General features: G+C 44.8%; 1 protein-coding gene across 7 annotated transcripts in view; it reads right to left on the bottom strand.

Moving 5' to 3' along the window:
• Nucleotides 1–22107, bottom strand: part of LOC109909359 (spectrin beta chain, non-erythrocytic 4) — a 67391-nt gene that overhangs the window by 21475 nt on the left and 23809 nt on the right. For 5 of the 7 annotated variants that reach the window (XR_004203985.1, XM_031796058.1, XM_031796060.1 and 2 more), the window contains exons 16-19: nucleotides 20091–20847; nucleotides 16551–16753; nucleotides 14147–14237; nucleotides 8927–9073 (exon numbers count right to left, since the gene is read on the bottom strand). Coding sequence is in view for 6 of the 7 variants with exons in the window: in XM_031796058.1 (XP_031651918.1) it covers nucleotides 8927–9073; nucleotides 14147–14237; nucleotides 16551–16753; nucleotides 20091–20847 (1198 nt within the window). In the remaining variant the exon portion in view is untranslated. Of the gene's footprint in view, nucleotides 1–8926; nucleotides 9074–9767; nucleotides 10666–14146; nucleotides 14238–16550; nucleotides 16754–20090; nucleotides 20848–22107 lie in introns of those variants that run through there. The other 2 variants (XM_031796062.1, XM_031796063.1) reach the window with 1 other exon arrangement.

Genomic DNA, 22107 nt, shown 5'->3' with positions numbered 1-22107 from the left:
GCGTCGCTGCACAGCTATTTTGAGGTCTCACCAGAGATGTTCTATCGGGTTCAAGTTTGGAATCTGGCTGGGCCACTCAAGGACATTCAGATACTTGTCCCGAAACCATTCCTGCATTGTCTTGGCAGTGTGCTTAGGGTCATTGTCCTGTTGGAAGGTGAACCTTCGCCCCAGTCTAAGGACTTGAGCGCTCCGGAGCAGGTTTTCATCAAGGATCTCTCTTTACTTTTCTCCATTCATCTTTCCCTTGATTCTGACTAGTCTCCCAGTCCCTGCAGTTGAAAAACATGCCCACAGCAAGGATGCTGCCACCACCATGCTTCACCGTAGGGATGGTGCCAGGTTTCATCCAGACCTTGACGCTTTGCATTCAGGCCAAAGAGTTCAATCTTGGTTTCATCAGACCAGAGAATCTTGTTTCTCATGGTCTGAGAGTCCTTTAGGTGCCTTTTGGCAAACTCCAAGAGGGCTGTCATGTGCATTTTACTGAGGAGTGGCTTCCATCTGGCCACTCTACCATAAAGGCCTGATTGGTGGAGTGCTGCAGAGATGGTTGTCCTTCTGGACAGCTCTCCCATCTCCACAGAGGAACTCTGGAACTCTGTCAGAGTGACAATCGGGTTCTTGGTCACCTCTCTGACCAAGGCCCTTCTACCCCGATTTCTCAGTTTGGCCCAGTGTCCAGCTCTACGAAGAGTCTTGGTGGTTCCAAACTTCTCCATTTAAGAATGATGGAAGCCACTGTGTTCTTGGGGACTTTCAATGCTGCAGAATTTTTTTTGTACCCCCCCAGATCTGTGCCTCAACACAATCCTGTCTCAGAGCTCTACGGACTATTCCTTCGACCTCATGGCTTGGTTTTTGCTCTGACATGCACTACCAACTATGGGACCTTATAGAGACAGGTGTGTTCCTTTCCAAATCATGTCCAATCAATTGAATTTACCACAAGTGGACTCCAATCAAGTTGTAGAAACATCGCAAAGATAATCAATGGAAACAGGATGCACCTGAGCTCAATTTCGAGTCTCATAGCAAAGGGTCTGAATACTTATATAAATAAGGTATTTCTGTTTTTTATTTTTAATACATTGCAGAAAATTATAAAAACATTTTTTTCTTTGGCATTATGGGGTATTGTGTGTAGATTGATGAGGGGGAAATAAAAAAAATAGAATAAGGATATAATGTAACAAAATGTGGAAAAAGTGAAGGGGTCTGAATACTTTACGAATGAACTGTACATGGAGTAAGTATTCACACCCCTGAGGCAATACATATTAGAATCACCTTTGGCAACAATTACAAATGTGAGTCATTGTGGGTAAGTCTTTGCACACCGAGACTTCGCAATATTTGCCAATTATTCTTTTTAATATTCTTCAAGTTCTGTCAAGTTGGTTGTTAATCATTTCTAGACAGCAATTCTTGTCATAGATTTCTATTTTGATTTAAGTCAAAACTGTAACTATAGGCAACTCAATGTCATCTTGGTAAGCAACTCCAGTGTATATTTGGCCTTGGGTTTTAGGTTATTGTCCTGTTGAAAGGTGGATTTGTCACCCAGTGTCTGATGGAAAACAGACTGAACAAGGTTTACCTCTAGGATTTTACCTGTGCTTAGCTCTATTCCGTTTATTTTTATCCTAAAAAACTCCCTAGTCCTTGCCGATGACAAGAATACCCATAACACGATGCAGCCACCACCATACTTGAAAATATGAAGAGTGGTACTCAATGATGGATTGTGTTGGATTTGTCTCAAACATAACACTTTGCATTCAGAACGTAAAATTAATTCCTTTTGGCAGTTGTACTTTTTTTTATTGCAAACAGGTTTTGGAATATTCCTTCCTCTTCGGCAACTGAGTTAGGAAGGCTGTATCTTTGTAGTGATTGGATGTATAATTGATACACCATCAAAAGTATAATTAATAACTTCACCATGCTCAAAGGGATATTCCGGCACATTGACTCTATACCGGTACCCCCTGTATATAGCCTCAATACTGTTATTTTACTGCTCTTTAATGATTTGTTATTTTATTTTTTACTTAACACTTATTTTTCTTAGAACTGCATTGTTGGTTAAAGTCTTGTAAGTAAGCATTTCACTGTTATATTCGGCGCATGTGACAAATAACAGTTGATATTCAATGCCTGCTTCTTTCTACCCAATCCATCCAATAGGTGCCTTCCTTTCCTAGGCAGTGGAAAACCTCCCTTGTCTTTGTGGCTGAATCTCTGTTCGAAATTCATTGCTTCACTGAGGGACCTTACAGATAATTGTACAGTATGTGTGGGGTAAAGAGGTGAGGTAGTCATTTAAGAATCATGTTAAAACATGATTATTGCAAGCGTAGAGTCCATGCAACTTAGTATGACTTGTTAGGCGCATTTTTACTCCTGAACTTATTTAGGCTTGTCATAACAAAGGGGTTGAACACTTGTCGACCCAAGACATTTCAACTTTTCATTTTTAATTAATGTTTAAAAATGTCTAAAAACATACTTCCACGTTGATATTATGGGGTATTGTGTCTAGAGCCAGTGACACCCAATTTCTATTTGATCCATTTTAAATTCAGGCTGTAACGCAACAAAATGTGGAAAAAGTCAAGGGGTGAGAATATTTTCTGAATGAACTGTATGTTGGTCTATTGTACTTCCAGCAATGTGCAGGCAGGTTGTTCCAACCTTCTCAAGCAGCCCAATTCATAATCTTGATTGTTTTTGTTCATTCACTCAGTACAGTGTGAATGTTTATTTCTCTTGCTTGTAATTTTTTTTTTTTTTTATTAAAAAACCCAGTCTATAACAGTTCCATTTAATCACATAGCTAACTAAGTTAGCAAGCATGGCGTTTTCCTTTGACTGTGCACAGGTCACGCCTACCACTGGTTCAACTTCACAAGCCTACATAATACACTTGGCTTTCCGTAATATTGTAGCACAGTATCCTGTATTAAGAAAAGCAAAAATGTAGCCAATATATTGTGAAGAATCGGTGCCACAGCGTTACAGCAATGTTCCACAAACCGTTATGAGGACACTGTGATAGCTGGGTATTAGCAATGTTCCACAAACCGTTATGAGGACACTGTGATAGCTGGGTATTAGCAATGTTCCACAAACCGTTATGAGGACACTGTGATAGCTGGGTATCAGCAATGTTCCACAAACCGTTATGAGGACACTGTGATAGCTGGTTATTAGCAATGTTCCACAAACCGTTATGAGGACACTGTGATAGCTGGGTATTAGGAATGTTCCACAAACCGTTATGAGGACACTGTGATAGCTGGGTATCAGCAATGTTCCACAAACCGTTATGAAGACACTGTGATAGCTGGGTATCAGCAATGTTCCACAAACCGTTATGAGGACACTGTGATAGCTGGGTATCAGCAATGTTCCACAAACTGTTATGAGGACACTGTGATAGCTGGGTATCAGCAATGTTCCACAAACCGTTATGAGGACACTGTGATAGCTGGTTATTAGCAATGTTCCACAAACCGTTATGAAGACACTGTGATAGCTGGGTATTAGCAATGTTCCACAAACCGTTATGAGGACACTGTGATAGCTGGGTATCAGCAATGTTCCACAAACTGTTATGAGGACACTGTGATAGCTGGGTATTAGCAATGTTCCACAAACCGTTATGAGGACACTGTGATAGCTGGGTATTAGCAATGTTCCACAAACCGTTATGAGGACACTGTGATAGCTGGGTATTAGCAATGTTCCACAAACCGTTATGAGGACACTGTGATAGCTGGGTATTAGCAATGTTCCACAAACCGTTATGAGGACACTGTGATAGCTGGGTATTAGCAATGTCCTGACAGTGTTGGAACATGGAACTGTATGGCATAATTGTCTATCTGCCTCCCTCTACCTCCCTGCTATGTGCTGTAGTTGAGGAGGCTCTGCCTGCTCTCTGCTCACTCTCCCTCTCGGCTCACAAGCCCCTTTATATTGGAGCGCCGGCAAAAACACATGGGTCAAACTCTACTCCCAAAGGGGTTAAGAGGGTGAGTGTGTGTGTAGGATGCTAGTCGTGGGACGCCAGGGACCTAAACAGATGGAGATGCAATTATAAAATGCAGTGCTTATGTTGTTGTTACGGCATCACTATTAATGTAGTGTCAGGGTAGCTACTGGTAATGATGACTGCTTTCCATCATACATAATCCCAAACACACACACACACCGAAACAAAAGAGAGAGTCACTTTTGCAACTTGTCCTGGAGGTCCCTTGTAAAATAGTAAGGGGCCAATGAAATAACTGAGAAACGAGGGGAAAGAGGAAATAAGAGCCCATTGGGCTTTGGGTAGCAACAGCTTTGAGAGAAACAGTGGCAGGCCCCATTTATAAAAAGTTCCACACTGCAGGGACAAGCACTTTTAAGCATCTTCAATGCTGCACTTCCAAAATGAGGTTAAGACACCCACAGACACGGGTTGTTCTCACATCCAGTCTTCTCACCTGCATCAGATCTGTGTAATTAACACCTCTATTTATAGGACATTTTCTCACATTTTAGTAATTTAGCAGATGCTCTTTCCAGAACATTTTCACACTTTTTCATACTTTATTTGTACAGTCAAACATTTTATGATACTCTTCACGGTAGCCCTTTAACATGTCACTTCCTGCTAGTTTCACTTCCTGGTTTCAGAGATATGGGAGAGAAGCAGGACAAATTACCTTCATACATGAGGTATTCTGGGAGGGGACAGGCTGTTGCCTGGCAACCAATGCAAGCTCGGGCACATATCCGTCCACTTGGCAAAGTTGCACCTTCCAACAGCTGCCGGGCATGTGATGTCAGGGAGAAAATCCACCACGTAAAAATGTAAATCACCTGACAGTTACATGGTAAGAGGGTCACCTACATCAAAAGGCTGGGACATTCAGTAACACCAGAGATTCTAGTTGCTATAAAGGCCAATACTTTAGCTACTCAAAACCTTGGAGACAGTCCTAGACCCTTTCATACAGTTGAAGTCAGTTTACATACACTTAGGTTGGAGTCATTAAAACTAGTTTTTCAACCACACCACAAATTTCTTCTTAACAAACTATAGTTTAGCAAGTCGGTTAGGACATCTACTTTGTGCATGACACAAGTAATTTTTCCAGCAATTGTTTACAGACAGATTATTCCACATATAATTCACTGTATCACAATTCCAGTGGGTCAGAAGTTTACAAGTTAACTGTGCCTTTAAACAGCTTGCAAAATTCCAGAAAATGATGTCATGGCTTTAGAAGCTTCTGATAGGCTAATTGACATAATTTGAGTCAATCGGAGGTGTACCTGTAGATGTCTTTCAAGGCCTACCTTCAAACGCAGTGCCTCTTTGCTTGACATCATGGGAAAATCTAAAGAAATCAGCCAAGAACTCAGAAAAAAAATGTAGACCTCCACAATTCTGGTTCATCCTTGGGAGCAATTTCCAAACGCCTGAAGGTACCACGTTCATCTGTACAAACAATAGTACGCAAGTATAAACACCATGGGACTACGCAAACGTCATACCGCTCAGGAAGGAGATGCGTTCTGTCACCTAGAGGTGAACGTACTTTGGTGTGAAAAGTGCAAATCAATCCCAGAACAACAGCAAAGGACCTTGTGAAGATACTGGAGGAAGCAGGTACAAAAGTATCTATATCCACAGTAAAACGAGTGCTATATTGACATAACCTGAAAGGCCGCTCAGCAAGGAAGAAGCCACTGCTCCAAAACCGCCATAAAATAAGCCAGACTACGGTTTGCAACTTCACATGGGGAAAAAGATCGTACTTTTAGAGAAATGTCCTCTGATCTGATGAAGCAAAAATAGAACTGTTTGGCCATAATGACCATCGTTATGTTTGGAGGAAAAAGGGGGAGGCTTGCAAGCCGAAGAACACCATCCCAACCGTGAGGGGTGCTTTGCTGCAGGAGGGACTGGTGCACTTCACAAAATAGATGGCATCATGAGGACAGAAAATTATGTGGATATATTGAACCAACATCTCAAGACATCAGTCAGGAAGTTAAAGCTTGGTCGCAAATGTGTCTTCCAAATGGACAATGACCCCAAGCATATTTCCTTTAGTTGTGGCAAAAAGGACAACAAAGTCAAGATATTGGAGTGGCCATCACAAAACCCTGACCTCAATCCTATAGATCATTTGTGGGCAGAACTGAAAAAGCATTTGGAGCAAAGAGGCCTACAAACCTGACTCAGTTATACTAGCTCTGTCAGGAGGAATGGGCCAAAATTCACCCAACTTATTGTGGGAAGCTTGTGGAAGGCTACCCAAAATGTTTGACCCAAGTTAAACAATTTAAAGGCAATGCTACCAAATAGTAATTGAGTATATGTAAACCTCTGACCCACTGGGAATGTGATGAAATAAATAAAAGCTGAAATAAATGATTCTTTCTACTATTATTCTTAAATTTTTTCATATTCTTAAAATAAAGTGGTGTTCCTAACTGACCTAAGACAGGATATTTTTACTAGGATTCAATGTCAGGAATTGTGAAAAACTGAGTTTAAATGTATTTGGCTCAGGTGTATGTAAACTTCCGACTTCAACTGTATATAACCGATTTGCTTTGGGTAAATTGTTCGATAGAGAACACAGCTCATGAAAATCCAGGAGGGGGAAAATAATGTTTCCCAGGACCACCCTAACTCAAACCAATATGGTTGTAACACTAGCGCTGACCCAACAGATTTATCACAGCTCCAGCTTGCTAGGGCTGTCCCCTCAGGAAATCTTTGGGTAGTTTTATCTATACATTGGCTCTATGCAATAGCCTTGAACTCACATAAGACCACCAACTTGCCCTTTACAGAGGGCTACGTACCGCGATCTCAAAGTGTTGCCGTTACTGAGGGAAATCTATAGGCAGGTCAGAGTGTACCAACCCAGATGAGAAAATATATGAGACAGAATTACCAGTGAAAACTGCCCGTATTACAAACTATTCTGATTTCATAGAAAAATGTAAGCTGTGTAAGTACAATAGAATGTTTTCATCCATGAAAAAAATCATGAATGCCAAATACGAAACCTCTCCACTGTTATTCAATATTATGGTATAGCCTACAGTGTTAATATATATAATACCTAAAGATGTATATATATATATGCAGTGTAGGTTTAAATATTCAGAACAAAGGCTACTCTTTCTAAAATACTCTGATCTTTCAAAGGCATATCCGATATTCATGTCTCAATCTGAGAACAAAACCCTGGTCATTATCCTGAATCGTTGGTCTGAGTTTGAAATTGTCAAGCAAAGATAGTGTATATCCATGAACCACTATGGTTCTAAACATGAATGGATTCCGACCTAGAGTCATCCATAATATACATTTTTGATTTTTAATTGGATTTTTCAGATATCAGGCATTCGGACCCCCAGACTCTCTCACACACAGAGCAGGTCACCAGTTGACATGGTTTCAAATGAGACACACACACACACACACACACACACACACAGTGCAGCTGTGTTACGGTGCATTTAGGGTGCCTGTCTCTCCGCGTTTCATTTGTTTTCCCACCAACGCTATGACGGAGCCCCGGGGGAGTAAACTGTGTTTCTGTTTGGATACACAGCATCGCTGGGAGACGTGGCTAATCACACTGTACCTAGAAATACTTTACTGTAAGAGGAGCTGTATACAAATGACATGCTGCCAATTATTCTACTGAGATCATAGGCATGCCAATGGGTGTGCCTCCAAGCGATCGTTCCCTTGCACAGCAGCTGCAGTAAGCACCTTCCAATAACACTCCAGTATCTAGCTATGCAGATGACCTGAATTTGAATCCAAAATGGATCGTACCACTTAGACTCAGCCTCGATGACATCACTGAGGGGCTTCTAATAATGTCTGGAATGGAGTCAATGGAATGACATCAAACACATCAAAGATGTGGTTTACATGTGGTTGATACCACTCCATTGACTCCATTCCAGCCATTATTATGAGCCGTCCTCCCCTCAGCAGCCTCCACTGCTATATTACACTTCTGGATATACTTAGGCCTAATGGCAACCATGTTCCCAAATCCATTTGCACAGTGTACGAACGCACAGTGTACAAATGCACAGTGTACAAATGCACAGTGTACAATGTTCGATAGAAACGTTCGCTTTTCCACACCATGTGCATCTCGTGCAGCCCTGCTCCGATTAGGGGGAATAGGATTGATATAATGAGCCACGTCCGAGCCAGTGGGTGTACTTGTACTACTTGCCTAAAACAATTATTCCACTGATGTTGAGTTTGTATCATTCTGATAGGGCAGGCAGGGCCCACAGATATGATGTGGTGATGTGACCAGTGGAGATTTCAGGCAATTCTGTTCGTGCTCATAGGCACATCAGGGCATCTCTGGGTTCATCAAAGCTCTTAGAGACGATTCACTGACACACTCAATCATCAACTCTCAGGGCCTGTGATTGTCCTTTAATTCAACTAATGGTAAACCAGATGGCAATTCTCGTCAAGTTTGTGCTCGTTTGCTGTGTCTCGAAACAGGCTTAGAAATAATCACTTGTAAAATAAATCCTTTAAGAGCAAATCAAATCATTACGGACCACAAATATTGCAGATAATGTTGTTATTTGATTATATACAACATAAACACTGGTCTGATCACATTGTAACAAGGAACTTTGTATTTATTTTTATCCTCCAAGCAAAACAAATGACATAGCAATAATGAGTTGACACTAACTCGCACCCCATCCGCAACCAGCACACACCCAAAACTCTACCACCACCACCAACAGAGCAGCCAGCTCAGTCTCCCCTTCCCCATTCCTGAGCATCAGCCCATGGTAGATACCCACCTCCGCCTCTGTGTAGAGCCCCAGCCGCACTGTACTCTACTCTACTCACCCTCTCGATCTTCTCCAGCCACTCCTTGTTCTGGGACAGCTCGGCCATGAAGGCCTGGTGCTTCAGCCACTTCTTGTGCAGCTTCTGCGTCTCATCGCGGGACGTGTCACGAGCCATGAGCATCTTCTCTGCCACCCAGTCTCCAAGCTGAGGGACAAGGGAGCTGTCAGTACAGGATGATCATGCCACTCAATGCATTTGTACTGTCATCTAGGGGGACAATATAGGCTACTAACAGATGCATGCAGAGTATCATAGATGCCCACATACATAGAGACACACACACACACACACACACGCAATACCTGTACAAGCACACACAGATGTATTCAGGCTGAACATATGGCCATAGTCATGTGAAAAACTAAAAGATCAATGCAAACAATGGGTCAAAAATAAACACACAGAGAAAGAATAGAAAAGCAATCATCCAAACGCATGAACACAGAGACACACACAATGTCAAGCACATGCATGTTAAACACATACAGCAGACACATGTACGCAGACACGTGTGTTGTACCACACAAGCATACACATGGTAACAGGAATTCATTCACATGGACACAGAACACGCAAAAGCACACCTCTACACAAGCACATAATCCATTGGCACATTTGGTACAAAAGCAAGCTGACCACTACAGTCAAGGCCAAACATACAAAATAACTTGCAAATATCCCTGCCCATTCAACATCATCTGTACAAGCAATATAAAAAGAACAATATCTCTCTGTCTCCTGCCTGCCACCCACATATTTCCACCCCCATCTTCTGCACTAGGCTCTCCCGTCCTAGACTGCTACTCTCCTAACATCTAACGGGAAATGTTTAATTTACCGGCAGGCAGCTTTTAACAGGGACGGCCCATAGGGTTGTGACGGGTGGCCGTAAGTATCCACATCCTCGACCTGTCCGTCCAGGTAGGAATAAAGCACAAACCCTCCACAGTCAGAGAGGGAGACGCTGGAGGAATCAAAACAAACGAGCAGCAAGGCAAAGCTGCTCCTAAAAATGAAAAAAATGGGGATAAGATGATGCAGAAGCTACATTAGCCTCTCTGCTGCTGCGTTGCCGTGGCGCGTTGCCGTGTTGCCGTGGCGCGTTGCCGTGGCTGGCATGTTCAATCCAGAGAAAGGGATAAAGACGAGGAGGAGGCGGACCAGTGACAAGAGAATGAGAAATGGAGAAATTAAAAATCTCCCCAAAACAATAAAATGGCAGGCTCCAGAAGCAGGTTTGCCCCTCCCCATGAACCCTCTCCTCTCCCCCTCATTCAGCCCCCACCTACAGCGAGCAGTCTGGTGGAGGACGGGCTGGGATTCGGAAGCATCAGCGATGGCCTGGAGGCTCAGTGGTTGTGGTTAGTGATGCTGTGAAGAGGGAGGGATGGGATATGGGAGGAGGGGGCTGGTTTTTGATAGTGTCGAGGAGGGAGGATGGTGGAGAGATTCTGCTCCTCTGGCTCCAAATAAATCCAGACTCGCTCATCGCTCTTCAGAGCACATCACGACTCCTCTATCACATTCGTATTGCCTTTCTTCTCCACCCCCAATCCCCAACCCGTTTCCTTTTGCCTGCCTGCCTCTCTCTCTCTCTCGTGGTTTGTCCCTCTGCTGCAGTCCTTGCCTCTTCCAGCTACACATGGCTGTATTCCGGGCTGTCACAAGCCCCAGTTTCCCCAACCCTGCTGCTACTGCAGTGGCTGAGCAGAGCGAGGTGATAGAAAGCTTGCACTGGATCGAGCCAGCGAGGGAGAGCCAGCGAGAGAGAGCCAGCGAGGGAGAGCCAGAAAGGGAGAGAGGAGGGGCAAAAGGAAGGGAGGGGGGAGTGGGTGAGAAGCAAAGAGAGAGTGAGAGAGAGAGAGAGAGAGAAAGATCCTACGCTGCTGTGAGGCGTCATCAGGGGGAATGCTCTGCACTTCAAATTACATCACTGAGCGGGGGGGGGGGGGGGGGGGGGGGGGTAAGGGGACAGAGAAAGATGGAGGTAGGGAGGGAGGGATGATAGACAGTGGGGCAAAAAAGTATTTAGTCAGCCACCAATTGTGCAAGTTCTCCCACTTAAAAAGATGAGGGAGGCCTGTAATTTTCATCATAGGTACACTTCAACTATGACAGACAAAATGAGATTTTTTTTCCAGAAAATCACATTGTAGGAATTTTTATGAATTCATTTGCAAATCATGGTGGAAAATAAGTATTTGGTCAATAACCAAAGTTTATCTCAATACTTTGTTATATACCCTTTGTTGGCAATGACAGAGGTCAAATGTTTTCTGTATGTCTTCACAAGGTTTTCACACACTGTTGCTGGTATTTTGGCCCATTCCTCCATACAGATCTCCTCTAGAGCAGTGATGTTTTGGGGCTGTTGCTGGGCAACACGGACTTTCAACTCCCTCCAAAGATTTTCTTTGGGGTTGAGATCTGGAGACTGGCTAGGCCACTCCAGGACCTTGAAATGCTTCTTACGAAGCCACTCCTTCGTTGCCCGGGCGGTGTGTTTGGGTTCATTGTCATGCTGAAAGACCCAGCCATGTTTCATCTTCAATGCCCTTGCTGATGGAAGGAGGTTTTCACTCAAAATCTCACGATACATGGCCCCATTCATTCTTTCCTTTACACGGATCAGTCGTCCTGGTCCCTTTGCAGAAAAACAGCCCCAAAGCATGATGTTTCCACCCCCATGCTTCACAGTAGGTTTGGTGTTCTTTGGATGCAACTCAGCATTCTTTGTCCTCCAAACACAACGAGTTGAGTGTTTACCAAAAAGTTATATTTTGGTTTCATCTGACCATATGGCATCCTCCCAATCTTCTTCTGGATCATCCAAATGCTCTCTAGCAAACTTCAGACAGGCCTGGCCATGTACTGGCTTAAGCAGGGGACACGTCTGGCACTGCAGGATTTGAGTCCCTGGCGGCGTAGTGTGTTACTGATGGTAGGCTTTGTTACTTTGGTCCCAGCTCTCTGCAGGTCATTCACTAGGTCCCCCCGTGTGGTTCTGGGATTTTTGCTCACCGTTCTTGTGATCATTTTGACCCCACGGGGTGAGATCTTGCGTGGAGCCCCAGATCGAGGGAGATTATCAGTGGTCTTGTATGTCTTCCATTTCCTAATAATTGCTCCCACAGTTGATTTTTTCAAACCAAGCTGCTTACCTATTGCAGATTCAGTCTTCCCAGCCTGGTGCAGGTCTACAATTGTGTTTCTGGTGTCCTTTGACAGCTCTTTGGTCTTGGCCATAGTGGAGTTTGGAGTGTGACTGTGAGGTTGTGGACAGGTGTCTTTTATACTGATAACAAGTTCAAACAGGTGCCATTAATACAGGTAACGAGTGGAGGACAGAGGAGCCTCTTAAAGAAGAAGTTACAGGTCTGTGAGAGCCAGACAGAGAGCCAGACATTATTTTCCACCATAATTTGCAAATAAATCATACAAAATACTACAATGTGATTTTGGGGATTTTGTTTTTCTCATTTTGTCTGTCATAGTTGAAGTGTACCTATGATGAAAATTACAGGCCTCTCTCATCTTTTTAAGTGGGAGAACTTGCACAATTGGTAGCTGCCTAAATACCTTTTTGCCCCACTGTATTTGTGGTTTGATAGATTTACTGCTCTGCTGTCGTGCAAAGGGTCCATGGCATATTCCTCTCCAACGCTTTTCCCCTCAACCTTTCACCCCTGGATGCTGCCCTCCTGACCAGAGGAGCTCAGTGGGGATCACAGGCAGAAAGCACCCCTGGGACTCCAAATGAATTGGGCCCATGTGCAGACTGGGAGGCAGCAGCTTGTGGAAGTATAGGAATGGCGCTCATCAAATGGACTCCAGTGGTAACAATGCTATTAGAGATGATGAGCCTCTGCCTCCAGTCCACAGTCAGGTCAATGTGATGTCACTACATGGGGGTCATCACCAGGGTGACCAGGCCTCCCCCTCATGGCTCCATCTTACCATCTCACTCAAAGAACAGGACAGATAGAGCTAAACAGGGCCATCTCATATCTATAGGGAAACGATTCCCTTTAAAGTGTATATTGCACTACGTTTTTTGGGACGCTGCCAATAGACAAGTGAACTAGGAAAGTCTGGAATTCTGCTGGAATTGTGGTTCAGAATGGAGCAGGGTAAAAACCAGCCGCTGGACGTGCATCAACCCTTTCTTCCCAAGCCAGTACAGCTGTATAGAAAGCAGAAAAGTTAAGAACACACTAACGACTTGGTTCTGCACGTTCGTACAAACTGTCGCAGCGTGTATCCCTCTCATACAGTAGGCCACACACGGGCAGGGAAGCCTTCTCACACAGATACACTCCCTTTCCCCTGAACAAACGATGAAGGGAGGTGGTGGTGAATTATTCAATGCAGGGCAGGCAGAGAGAAAGTTGCAGAAACTGAATAAAGCTCCGGGTTAGTTAGGGTAACTCTGGGGCACACTATAATACCCTTTCATTTAAAACATTTTATCAAACTAAGCAAGTCGGTTAAGAACAAATTCTTATTCACTACCCCGGCCAAACCCTAACGACGCTGGGCCAATCGTGCGCCGCCCTATGGGACTCCAAATCACGGCCGCTTGCGATACAGCCTGGAATTGAACCAGGGTCTGCAGCGACTCTTCACCACTCGGGAACCCCTGATACAGCTGATGCGTCCAGGTTGGGCACTGGACACTGAATGGCAGTCAAAGTCATGTCACAGCAAAGCATCCTCTTCCTTTGCAACCAAATGACAACCGTATGACAAGCATCCACCGCCTATCAACTAGGTCAGCCTCTCTCAACGGGTTTGCCAGAAGTGGACTGTCCCGTCAGAAAGATCCAGCAACATCCAATCACGTCGGGAACTTCAGATGAGTCAAGTTCGTCTGTCACTCACATCCCCAAGTTAAGCATCTAACACAGCAGCCGGCTGGCTCAAATCCTTCAACTTACATTGAAACAAATTAACAATTTTGTCACCCCTGATATAAAGATTGAGGAAGGACAAGAACCCACCCAGCTAAGCAGAGTTTCAGTTTATATCACTGAAGGATCCCGCAATATGATATTCATCTGGAGGTTTAAGCCTGACCCCATGTGGTCACAGGCAGAGACATGTACAGTACAGTATAGCTCTGTGACCCCAGCCATTTTATGAACCCATACGACCTCCCATTGGTTATTCCATTGATATGCCAGTGTTGGTCATGACACTATTTGTGTTTTGTCCTACCTCGTGGCAGTCCTGTAGTAACCTCTGGAGCCCCCACTGGCCGTTGAGCCTCTCCAGCCACTGTTGGGCCAATTCCCGGTTCTGGTTGCCTCTGTGGAGGAGAGAAACATAAAGCCATTCATTCACACACTGCTCGATTCATCCACACACTTCATCAATCACTCTACTGGTATCTGCAACTGTAAGTCTATGACGTCGATGGCTTTGGTGCAGCACACCGAGCAACAATGAACAACAGTCCATTGTAAAGACATGAGTCGCCCCCAACGGTCTCATCTAAATATCTCCCTAACATGTGGTCGCCCCATGCTATTGTTGGGGTGGAGAGCTGAATACGGGGTAACTAGGCCCCTCCTTGCCTCACCCATCAGTATGAATGTCATGCTCTGCTGTTAAAGAAAGTATCAACGAGGGGATTTTCTTTTCGGTTGCTTATGCTTTGTCTCCTCTGTGTACCGTTGTGTTTGTGAAGCCCACCTGCTACTAAGACCACTTCGTTATCACTACAGTATAACTAACTCATATTTGAACAGCATTTTATATTTCAATACCCATAGTGCATTCATATAATGTACCAGTCAAAAGTTTGGACACACCCACTCATTCAAGGGTTTTTCTTTATTTTCACTATGTTCTACATTGTAGAATAACTATAAATCATGTAGTAACCAACAAAAAGTGTTAAACAAATCAAAATATGTTTTCTAATTTAGATTATTCAAAGTAGACACCCTTTGCCTTGATGACAGCTTTGCACACTCTTGGCATTCTCTCAACCAGCTTCATCGGGAATGCTTTCCCAAAAGTCTTGAAGGAGTTCCTGCATATGCTGAGCACTTGTTGGATGCTTTTCCTTCCCTCTGCGGTCCAACTCATCCCAAACCATCTCAATTGGGTTGAGGTTGGGTGATTGTGGAGGACAGGTCATCTGATGCAGCAATTCATCACTCTCCTTGGTCAAATAGCCCTTACACAACCTGGAGGTGTGTTTTGGGACATTGTCTTGTTGAAATCAAATTATAGTCCCACTAAGCGCAAAGCAGGTGGGATGGCGTATCGCTGCAGAATGCTGTGGTAACCATGCTGGTTAAGTGTGCCTTGAATACTAAATAACTCACTGACAGTGTCACTAGCAAAGCACCCCTACACCATCACACCTCCTCCTCCGTGCTTCACGGTGGGAACCACACATGCGGAGATAATCCGTTCACCAACTCTGCGTCTTACAAAGACACGGCGGTTGGAACCAAAAATCTCAAATTTGGACTCATCAGACCAAAGGACAGATTTCCACCAGTCTAATGTCCATTGCTCGTGTTTCTTGGCCCAAGCAAGTCTCTTCTTATTATTGGTGTCCTTTAGTAGTGGTTTCTTTGCAGCAATTCAACCATGAAGGCCTAATTCACACAGTCTTCTCTGAACAATTGATGTTGAGATGTGTCTTTTACTGAACAGTTGATGTTGAGGTGTGTCTGTTACTTGAACACTGTGAAGCATTTATTTGGGCTGCAATCTGAGGTGCAGTTAACTCGAACGAATTTATCCGCAGCAGCAGAGGTAACTCTGGGTCTTCCTTTCCTGTGGCGGTCCTCATGAGAGCCAGTTTCATCATAAAGCTTGATGGTTTTTGCAACTGCACCTGAAGAAACTTTAAAAGTTCTTGAAATGTTCTGTATTGACTGACCTTCATATATTAAAGTAATGATGGACTGTTGTTTCTCTTTGCTTATTTGAGCTGTCCTTGCCATAATATGGACTTGGTAATTTACCAAATAGGGCTATCTTCTGTATACCAACCCTACCTTGTCACAACAAAACTGATTGGCTCAGTTAAGAAGGAAATTAATAAGGAAAGAAATTCCACAAATTAACTTTTAACAAGGCACACCTGTTAATTGAAAGGCAAATTTCAGGTGACCACCTCATGAAGCTGGTTGATAGAATAGCGTGCAAACCTGTCATCGAGGCAAAGGGTGGCTACTTCGAAGAATCTAAAATCTAAAATATATTTTGATTTGATAAACACTTTTTCGGTTGTTACAGGATTCCATATGTGTTATGTCATAGTTTGATGTCTTCACTATTATGTTACAATGTAGAAAATTGTCAAAAATAAAGAAAAACCCTGGAAAGACTTGTACTGTATGGTATTGTGCCTCTGACAAGTGATACCTCTACCTTTACCTCATGCGTTTCAGACTTTACCATAGTGCCCTCCCCTGTATAAATAAGGACATGTCAATATTTAGCCATGTTGCTATATGGATCGGACTAAGCTCACATTTCATTTTCATGCCTTTCGTGCTCTTCTATCTATAGTCAAAGATGTTTAAGAAAGATTGTACATGGCTTTGACATACAATAGCATGGTCAGACAAGAACAGTCCTATATGTCGCCACCCACCTGTTAGCGAGGGTGTCCACACGCTCCCTGATACGGTCCGAGTAGATGTTGCTCTGGCTAATGAGGCTCTCTCCGGCCTCGATGACAGCCTTGATGCGATGCAGGTTGAGCTCCATGGTGGTGGTGAAGTCCTTGTGCTTCTTGATGGCAGCCTCCACCGTCTCCACCGTGGTGGGGAGCTCAACGTGGGCCAAGGCTGACTCCTGGTAGGGGGACGGGGAGAATGGACAGAGTCAGAACCCCCACGTCAGTGAAGCGTTTATGAATGTACAAGAGAGTAGAGGGAATATAAGTAAAACTGAGAGAGAAAAATGGGAATATTTCTGTAGTAAGCTCTTATGTGGTATGTAGGGGGAAACCTTGCTCACAGACATGGGTATCATCTCATGGCATTTTATCAATAACTACATTAACATACATTATGTTTAGTACATGCAAAAGGTGCAGATTTTATTTTGCTGAATGACAAATAAACTGATCTCTAAGGACTATAACGAGGTCAGGTTTCAGTCATTATTGGCAAGGAACCCTACAATGTTTTCCTGATCAATGAATGGCATGAAAATAGCAACCCTCTCAGGCTCTATTTCATACTACAAAGCTCTGCCCGAGATGTCTGAGTTGTGAATGCTGAATTGTTGTGTTCAACACAATGGCAGGTAAAGCAAAGCGATAGTGTAAGGACATTCCTACATGTATGGTAGACAGGTTGAGATAAACGTGGGCGAAAGACCAAAAAACGAGTCCACGGCACCTTGTTTGACAACTATTCAAAAAGAAATCTGTTGGCCTGTAGTTCGGTGACTGTGGGGTCTAAAGGGAGAACTGGATCTGTGGTAAAGGTCTGTTACCAAACCAGAAGAGACTTGCTCGGACACACGGACAGAGAAGTCAGGGGAAAGGCGTGCCTTTTGACATTTCAACTGGAATCTTCTGCATGCAAAGACCCTGCAATGGAGTGTCCTGTATAAAGGATGTATATATCCCAGCCTGCAGAGCACAGCCTATAGATTATACGGTACATAGTCGCACACATAACACAATAAAGGAAGAGATACTGTGATACTAAATGCAAAACAATGTCATTTTTTAAACATTTTAACATGATCAATTGTACTGTATAAACACCCACATACAGACACTCAAGCCTGTGAACCCTAATAGGCACAGTGAAGACCAAATTGCCAAAGCTTTGCCTCCCTCACAATAGTGTGCAAGAAGATAGCTACTAGTTTTGCTGCAGGCCTGCAATGTTGCGGGTTTACGACTGGTCGTTGGTTGTGCTGTCATATCCAATATCACATCTTGCAGGGATTTCCTGCTATGGAGCCACCTATGAATTCTACATCTAGGCTAGGGATCACAGACACACTGTATACTGTGCTGTGTGTAACTATAAAAATATCCCTCTGATTATTTCCACAATGCCCTTTCCACACCCTTTTCGATTCCAGGTAGAACACTTTTTGGTTCCAGTTAGAACTCTGTTGTGTTCCATGTAGAACCCTCTGTGTAAAGGGTTCTACATGGAACTCAAAAAGGAGCTACTTGAAACAAAAAAATAATGATTCAAAGGGTTCTCCTATGGGGACAGCCGAAGAACCCATTTAGGTTCTAGATAGCACCTTGTTTTCTAAGATTGCATTCCTGGGGTTTTCCCTGCTAGCATAACATCTATAGAACACTGGCCACTCACTGTAATAGCACTGACCCTCACTGTAATAGCACTGACCCTCACTGTAATAGCACTGACCCTCACTGCAATAGCACTGATCCTCACTGTAATAGCACTGACCCTCACTGTAATAGCACTGACCCTCACTGCAATAGCACTGATCCTCACTGTAATAGCACTGACCCTCACTGTAATAGCACTGACCCTCACTGTAATAGCACTGACCCTCACTGTAATAGCACTGACCCTCACTGTAATAGCACTGATCCTCACTGCAATAGCACTGGCCCTCACTGCAATAGCACTGACCCTCACTGTAATAGCACTGACCCTCACTGTAATAGCACTGACCCTCACTGTAATAGCACTGACCCTCATTGTAATAGCACTGACCCTCACTGTAATAGCACTGACCCTCACTGTAATAGCACTGACCCTCACTGTAATAGCACTGATCCTCACTGTAATAGCACTGACCCTCACTGTAATAGCACTGATCCTCACTGCAATAGCACTGACCCTCACTGTAATAGCACTGACCCTCACTGTAATAGCACTGACCCTCACTGTAATAGCACTGACCCTCACTGTAATAGCACTGATCCTCACTGTAATAGCACTGACCCTCACTGTAATAGCACTGACCCTCACTGTAATAGCACTGACCCTCACTGTAATAGCACTGACCCTCACTGTAATAGCACTGACCCTCACTGTAATAGCACTGACCCTCACTGTAATAGCACTGACCCTCACTGTAATAGCACTGACCCTCACTGTAATAGCACTGATCCTCACTGCAATAGCACTGACCCTCACTGTAATAGCACTGACCCTCACTGTAATAGCACTGATTCTCACTGCAATAGCACTGACCCTCACTGTAATAGCACTGACCCTCACTGTAATAGCACTGACCCTCACTGTAATAGCACTGATCCTCACTGCAATAGCACTGACCCTCACTGTAATAGCACTGACCCTCACTGTAATAGCACTGACCCTCACTGTAATAGCACTGACCCTCACTGTAATAGCACTGATCCTCACTGCAATAGCACTGATCCTCACTGCAATAGCACTGACCCTCACTGTAATAGCACTGATCCTCACTGCAATAGCACTGACCCTCACTGTAATAGCACTGACCCTTACTGTAATAGCACTGACCCTCACTGTAATAGCACTGACCCTCACTGTAATAGCACTGACCCTCTCTGTAATAGCACTGCGCTTCCACAGCATCCAAATCTAGTACAGTCAGAAGTCATATTGTACTTTAGCTATTCATGTTTAATAAGAATTACTGACTAATAACACAGATTAGCTTAAGATGATTTGGGATGAATTGACTCAGCACATAACATAGCACTGACCCTCACTGTAATAGCACTGACCCTCACTGTAATAGCACTGACCCTCACTGTAATAGCACTGATCCTCACTGCAATAGCACTGATCCTCACTGCAATAGCACTGACCCTCACTGTAATAGCACTGATCCTCACTGCAATAGCACTGACCCTCACTGTAATAGCACTGACCCTTACTGTAATAGCACTGACCCTCACTGTAATAGCACTGACCCTCACTGTAATAGCACTGACCCTCACTGTAATAGCACTGCGCTTCCACAGCATCCAAATCTAGTACAGTCAGAAGTCATATTGTACTTTAGCTATTCATGTTTAATAAGAATTACTGACTAATAACACAGATTAGCTTAAGATGATTTGGGATGAATTGACTCAGCACATAACACTCAGCACTTTTCTCAGCACATAACATACAGTATGTAGGCCTAACTACTAGATATTGCTGATAGATATATTGGTGTTGGGATGTCCAACAAAAGGTTAACTGACCTGGTTGTTGAGGAAGGCCTCGGCCTGCTTGACGTCCCTCAGGAAGAGGTGGAAGATGTGCGCCTGCACCAGCACCTCCCTCCGGCTCTCCCACATCTCCAGCAGCTTGTTCCAGCCCACATCCAGCTTCTGGAGCCACTGCTGCAGCGCCGCGTATGGCAGCGGAGCCTCCTCGGCCTCCAGCAGCTCGTTGACCGCCTGTAGCCGCTCGTAGTCCTCCTCGTACCTCCCGATCTCCTCCTTCAGCGCCGCGTGGCGGTTGATCAGCCTCTCGGCCTCCTCCAGCGCGTTGGGCAGCTCGTCGCTAGCTGCCGCCGTCTGCGTGTGCACCAGCCACGTCAGGAAGGAGTCCAGGTCCTGGATGAACTGCTGCAGCCGCCCCGCCACCATCAGAGAGTCCTCGCAGCCCTGCAGCGTGTGCTTCAGCTCCTCCCACTCCACACTGATGCCCTCGAAGTGCTCCAGGACCTCCATGGCCTTGGCCGGGTGCGAGATGGCCAGCTCCTCTGCCTCCTGCTGCAGGTGAAGCAGCTTGGGCTCCAGCACGGCCAGGGCCCCCTCCATGGTGGAGAGTCGGCGCTGCAGGGCCAGCACCCCGCCCAGGTCACTGCCCACGTACTGAGTGGCGTCGATGGCCTTGCGCTTCTCCTGGATCTGAGACTTGATCTCAGCACACTCCAGCAGGTAGTTCTGGAGACGGAGGACAGAGTCCAGGTGATCCTTTTTCTGCTCCACCATCTCCACGATGCGGTTCCATCTAGAGGGGACAGACAGGGGGCACAGGGGTGGGGAGGTCAGACAGGGGCACATGGGTGGGGAGGGGGAGGGGAAAGACAAGGCCACAGGGGTGGGGAGGTCAGACAGGGGCACATGGGTGGGGAAAGGGAGGGGAAAGACAAGGCCACAGGGGTGGGGAGGGGGACGTAACAGACAGGGGCACAGTGGTGGGGAGGGGGACGTAACAGACAGGGGCAAAGTGGTGGGGAGTGGGCAGACAGGGGCCCAGGGGTGTGGGGTTAATAGGAAGGGGCACAGTGGTAGGGAGAGGGGGGGACAGACAGGGGCGCAGGGGTGGGGAAGGGGGCTGGGTCAGTCTGCATCTGTTTTAAGCTTTTAATTCACATATAATTCAGTCAGTATACGAAAACATACACTAAGTACTAACTATTGTTACAACTGTCACAATTCATGTTTGAAAAATATATAGACTATTCATATATATATTATTTTCACTTACCAACAGATCCCAAGAGGATGGAATCAATAGTGCAATTGATCGAATGCATTAATAAGGGACATTGGTTTCGTTTGTTAGTTGTCATTTGCATCTCAAAGGGTTTTGTCTTTATCTTGACACAGGCTGTGTCTAGCTTGTTTCCACGCCAATTAATATGGTCCTCATGCAAAAGAACAGGCATGAATTATACTCATTCAGCGAAGCATATCCAACATGACGTTATGCCAAAACCCCCAAGCCAGAGGCTTCAAAGGATAGCAATAATAAATAGGACCATTGACCAGATATGGTCAAAACATGAAGCAAACCTGAACAAGAGAGGACAAAGTCTACCGAAACTATGTCATAGAGATGTACAATATCCATGAATGCTATACTTAGTCACAACTAAAAGCATAACAGTTTGAGACTGAGGGAGAATATAGTAAAGCCAAAGAGAACACATTTTGGGCATGTTGGTCTGGTCTTGCACCCAGTGTGGTAGGCAGTCGACACAGATGGTCACCCTGAGATAGGCTCTGTATGCCAAGGTCAGGAGGAACTGGGCCACTGGAGCATTTCACCAAAACCATCATCCACTACCCTGGCCCTGGATCTGTCTGTCTGTGTCACCATGGTGTCACTAGGGTCTCTGGTCCCCTTCCAGTTCTATCAGCAGGGAGCATGTGATCATCGTGGCTTCTGTTGCTCCCGATCTGTACCCCCCCCCCCCCCCCCCTTCCTTATTTGGCAGGAAATTAGCTAACAATGAGGTAACTGGAACACTTTGGGAAAAAAAAT

Source organism: Oncorhynchus kisutch, linkage group LG18 (assembly GCF_002021735.2).
Source record: "Oncorhynchus kisutch isolate 150728-3 linkage group LG18, Okis_V2, whole genome shotgun sequence".
Classification (NCBI taxonomy): domain Eukaryota; kingdom Metazoa; phylum Chordata; class Actinopteri; order Salmoniformes; family Salmonidae; genus Oncorhynchus; species Oncorhynchus kisutch.
Note: the sequence above shows the minus strand (reverse complement) of the source record. Positions and strands in the feature narration are given on the sequence as shown.